This window comes from Podarcis muralis, chromosome 2, assembly GCF_964188315.1.
Source record: "Podarcis muralis chromosome 2, rPodMur119.hap1.1, whole genome shotgun sequence".
Classification (NCBI taxonomy): domain Eukaryota; kingdom Metazoa; phylum Chordata; class Lepidosauria; order Squamata; family Lacertidae; genus Podarcis; species Podarcis muralis.
The window spans coordinates 19,501,698-19,506,916 of record NC_135656.1 but is presented as its reverse complement, the minus strand read 5'-3'; the positions used below and the strand labels follow the sequence as shown (position 1 = coordinate 19,506,916).

At 53.7% G+C, this 5,219-nt stretch overlaps 1 protein-coding gene across 1 annotated transcript; it reads right to left on the bottom strand.

Annotated features, from left to right (window-relative positions):
• Positions 1–530: 530 nt before the first annotated feature.
• NOG (noggin) lies at positions 531–3,490 on the bottom strand. Its single transcript, XM_028711307.2, has one exon. It carries the CDS (start codon positions 2,151–2,153, stop codon positions 1,479–1,481), a length of 675 nt encoding a protein of 224 aa, XP_028567140.1. The 5' UTR covers positions 2,154–3,490; the 3' UTR covers positions 531–1,478.
• Positions 3,491–5,219: the final 1,729 nt, after the last annotated feature.

Here is a 5,219-nt window from a genome sequence, read left to right as displayed (position 1 = left end):
GGGGCGCAGGTGGCGCTGTGGGTTAAACCACAGAGCCTAGGACTTGCCGATCAGGAGGTCGGCGGTTCGAATCCCCGTGACGGGGTGAGCTCCCGTTGCTCGGTCCCTGCTCCTGCCAACCTAGCAGTTCGAAAGCACGTCAAAGTGCAAGTAGATAAATAGGTACCGCTCCGGCGGGAAGGTAAACGGCGTTTCTTTGTGCTGCTCTGCTTCGCCAGAAGCGGCTTAGTCATGCTGGCCACATGACCCGGAAGCTGTACGCCGGCTCCCTCGGCCAATAAAGCGAGATGAGCGCCGCAACCCCAGAGTCGGCCACGACTGGACCTAATGGTCAGGGGTCCCTTTACCTCGCAGGGTTGTTGGGGGGATGGAATGGGGAGGGGAGAACCACGGATGCCGCCTGGGGCTCCTTGAAGGAAAGGCGGGATGCAAATTAAGTGTATTAATAAGGTACAGCAAGCTCCCTTTAACACAACCCAACGCCTCTGACCTTAGCCTCCCAGCCCAACACCGAAGAGAATCCACAGGGCTCCATGTTTTAGTGGTTGATTTTAATTCTGAACTGAACTTTTTTGACTACAAGGGAACGAATATAAAGAATAAATAGCAGACTCTCTTCCATTTACAGAGGGTTAAAGACATTCCAACAGCAAAAAAAAAAGTTCACTATATACAGTAACACCGTGTCCTAAGCTTTTTATTATAATAACAATAACAATAATAATAATATCTTGAAGTCCATAAAAAAAATCCACACGCAACGCACACATACATTTTCCGAAGAATGGAAAATATCTTATATATATTTATATATATATATATGTTTCTTTTCTTACCAAAAGTTCACGTTTCTTTTTTTTAAAAAAAAAACCTTCGCAAAAAAGCGAAGTTTTTTTTTTTTAGGGAGTGGGGCAGATGGGGGCCTGTTTGTTTGTTTAGGTTCTTAAATTCCCCTAATATTTTTCTCTGGAATATAAATTAAAAGGAGGGGAGAGGGAGCCAAAATACCTTAAAGCGGCGATCAATGAGGAGACTCTTTAACAATACAGTAGACGAGGGTGTTTACTCCACGTTGTAACACTGACCTTTTTAAACAGGAGATTTCAAACGGGGAGGGTGCCTCTATTTATATAGCCACACGCGCGCACTTTCTGTCACCTCTGCACGACTCTCTCTTTCACACACAGACACACGCTCGCAGACATAACAAAGTTACATTCCCCTACACTTTGCAGTGCAGTGCAACGTTTTGAACCGGGAGGCCGAAGAGCTGTCCGTAGTTTTGGAGCTTTTCCAAAGTCCACTACCGCAGTCCGGTTTTAGTTTTGTTTTTTGTGGGGGTAGAGAAACAGATCAAGAGATTTGAGAGGGGGTGGGTGGCTGGCACGATCTTTGCAGTTTTTTGTTTTTTTAAGGGGTGAGGATGGGAATTAAGTGCACCGCGCAGGCAGCTCCCTTCCCGGTCCCCCCCACGTCCACTAGCAGGAACATTTGCACTCGGCGATGATGGGGTACTGAATGGGGATCCACGTGCAGCGCTGCCCGCCCCGGCGCTGGCACCTCCACCTCAAGATGGTCAGATGCACCGACTTGGCCGGCTTGCAGACCATCCCTTCGGGGACGGAGCACGACCTTTTGCTGAAGCAGCTGCCCACTTTGACGTAGCGGGGCCAGAAGCGACTGCCCAGGTCGTTCCACGTGTAGAGGACCGGGCAGAAGGTCTGCGACCACAGCCACAGCTGCAGCTTCCGGCGAAGCTTCTTGCTCAGCCGGTGCTTCTTGCTGGCCTGCAGGCCCCCGTCGTAAAACTCCAGGCTCTTGATCTCGCTGGGCATGGCCCCCGACGGCCTCTGCCTCAGCAGCAGGTCCAGCTCGGCTAGGTCGTCCCCGCCCAGGCGATCGTCGGCCAGGGAGACCGCCATGAAGTTGGCGTCGAAGTGGGTGCCCAGGAGGTTGCGCAGGAGCGTGTCGTTGAGGTCCTTCTCCTTGGGGTCGAAGATAGGGTCCGGGTGCTCGATTAGATCCACCAGGGGCAAGTTGTCGCTGGGCGCAGGGCGGATGTGCAGGTAGTGCTGGCAAGCGCCTCGCTCCAGACGGAGCCCCAGGAGAACTACCAAGGCGTAAATAGTCACGAGCCACTGGGAATGATCCATCCTCGACGGGGTGGGGGGTACGAAAGGGAATGAGGGAGGCTCACCGGGCGGCCAGGCCCAGCAAAAACGGCATCGGGAGAAGCGCGCAAGGGACGGCGCGAGGATCCGAGCAAGCCGTCGTGGGAAAGAAGTAGGGGATGCGCCACGCTCAGTCCCGCGGAGCAATTCGGCGCGTGCAAACGCCTCGGGTGAGTATATGCAAAAAAGGGGGGGGGGAAATAAAATAAATAAGAAAAGCACACGCCACCAAGCCAAAGCAAACCGTCGCGTTCCGGAGACCTGACGCCTCGTCCGGCTCGAGTGCAATTGTTCCTCTGGCTCCCGAGTTGGTTGCGCGGTGTCACTCAGCAAAAGCTTCTTCTGCAAACTTCCCCTCCGGCTCGCGTTTCTCTTTGCAAAAGCCTGCAAAAGCAGCCGCCGCCGCAACAGCAGCCGCCGCCACGCACGTTGGCACCAGCTTGTCTGCTTCGCGAGGATCCAGCGCCTTTAAATTTCCTGCCCGTGCTCCTCCATCACTATGGAAACCACCGACTCGCTCTTTTCCTTTTAAAGAGCTCTTTTCTCCTTTAAAAGAAGAAGAAGAAGCAGAGGACAGATTGGAGAGGAGGGGGCGGCGGCGATCCCTCCACGAAAGCCAAAGTCCTGCCGGGAGCAGCTCCTGTTGCAAACCTCTGGCCGGACCACGCCGAGCCGTCCACCAAAGCGAGGCCAAGGCGCCGAGTGTCTCTCTGTCTCTCTGAGCTCCGCTGCAAACGTGCCGCTGTCGAAGCGTGGCTGGGAGAGGATGCTCTGCAGCGCGCGCGCGTCTTTCGCCTTCCTGCAGCCTGCAAGGCAAGCAAGCGCACCGCTGCAATCCACGAGGTTGGGCAACTTCCTCGCTCGCTGCTGCTGTTGCTGCTGCTCCTTCTTCTGCCCCTCCGCCTGGCTCTGTTGTAGGTGGGTGGCAGGCAGCTTTCAGACCAAGCTCCTCGAGCTGGAGTTCCGTGCCAGCGGCAGGAGAGCTCTGCAACCTTGCAAGGCACCTAGCCTCTCCATGTGCGCCTCTGCGCGCTCTCACTGGCTCCTTTCACTTTCCTTCCTCCGCCTCCAAGCTCTTTCCCCTCCCCTTGGCTTCCCCCACTTATTGCCCCAGTACCTGGTCGCGGCGGCTGCATTTATTTGCGCCGCTACTACACACACACGCACACAAACGCGAGCCCGTGATGTAATTCCTAAGCGCGTTTGTTGGCGTCCAGCCCGAGAAGTTCTCTGCAGACGCCTCCTCTCTCCGAGCGTGAAATTGCTGCCTAATGCTAATCCAAGCTGGAGGAGAGGGCGCCCTCTGCTGGGATTAACTTCAGGACCCGGCGGCTGCCGTCCCTTCTCCCTCAGGTAACTTCTTGAAATAGTCCAGGCGTGCGAGAGAAGCGTGGTTGTTACACAAACACTGTCGGCAGGTCTGGACGAAGCTCTCCCATCAGGCTTGCACCTCCTCGGTTTCTGTCGTCTTATTTTCTTCAAAGGATGATATCCAAGAAATAGAGAATCCCACCCCCGGCAGCAACACATGGCAGGCATCTTACTTCAAAGGAAGAGGAACTCTTAATTTCCATAGGCGGTTCTTTCCAATGTTTTGCTGGCTTCCTCCTTTTCCAAAAGCTATGTCCAAATTTAGGCAATGCAATGTATGTGTGTTGGTGGGCATAGGTGCCGGCTGCTTGGGGTCCTGGGTGCCTGAGAGTGCCCACAGAATTTCCCATGGGACCCAGACACCCATACAAATTTTGGTGGCAGGGCCATGCACGCTGCATGACACCCAAAGCCGCGGGCACCCACAGTCGTGGGGCCAAGCTTTCACTCCTGTTGGCAGGGGAAGGGAGCCTTTGGCAAGTCCTATCCTTCCTCTGACAGATCCTGATCTTCCTCTGACAGATCCTGAAGCTGAGGCTCCAATACTTTGGCCACCTCATGAGAAGAGAAGACTCCCTGGAAAAGACCCTGATGTTGGGAAAGATGGAGGGCGCAAGGAGAAGGGGACGACAGAGGATGAGATGGTTGGATAGTGTTCTCGAAGCTACCAGCATGAGTTTGACCAAACTGCGGGAGGCAGTGGAAGACAGGAGGGCCTGGCGTGCTCTGGTCCATGGGGTCATGAAGAGTCGGACACAACTAAATGACTAAACAACAACAACAATCCTTCCTCTGATCACTGCCATGCTGGGGCACGCAAAATTACCCACCCAGGGCTGCCAACTTGAATAAAATATGGGGGGGGGGCAGGTAAGCCCTGCTCCGCAGAATCAGAGACTTGGCTCACACATGCCATTTGAATGGTACTTTCCATCAACTTTGCAGTCTCCTGCTCCCTTCAAATGTGTCAGTTAGACCGGTGACTGGGAGCGGCCGCCGAGACCACATAACACTGGTCTTGAAAGATCTACATTGGCTCCCAGTACATTTCCGATCACAATTCAAAGTGTTGGTGCTGACCTTTAAAGCCCTAAATGGCCTCGGTCCAGTATACCTGAAGGAGTGTCTCCACCCCCATCGTTCTGCCTGGACACTGAGGTTCAGCGCCGAGGGCCTTCTGGTGGTTCCCTCACTGCGAGAAGTGAGGTTACAGGGAACCAGGCAGAGGGCCTTCTTGGTAGTGGCACCCGCCCTGTGGAACGCCCTCCCACCAGATGTCAAAGAGAAGAACAGCTACCAGACTTTTAGAAGACATCTGAAGGCAGCCCTGTTTAGGGAAGCTTTTAATGTTTAAGAGACCACTGTATTTTAAAATTTTGTTGGAAGCCACCCAGAGTGGCTGGGGAAACCCAGCCAGATGGGCGGGGTATAAATTTTATTATTATTATTATTATTATTATTATTATTATTATTATTTGGGTGGAGGCCGTGAAGGGACATTGGCCCATAGGAGTTGGCTCTTACGTCCAAACCACTGTCCTATCCTGCAGTGGAAGTGCTGCTTGGGGCCTCTTAATGTGCACCCATTGATTGCATGTGGAACTGCATGCCACTGGACTCATTCCTGTCGCCCTTCCCGTCTTTCCATGTTGAACGGGAAGGTCTGGGATGGGGATT

Excerpts from the sequence above, each read along its gene's own strand:
- NOG (XM_028711307.2), bottom strand. The coding sequence starts at position 2,153 with ATGGATCATTCCCAGTGGCTCGTGACTATTTACGCCTTGGTAGTTCTC.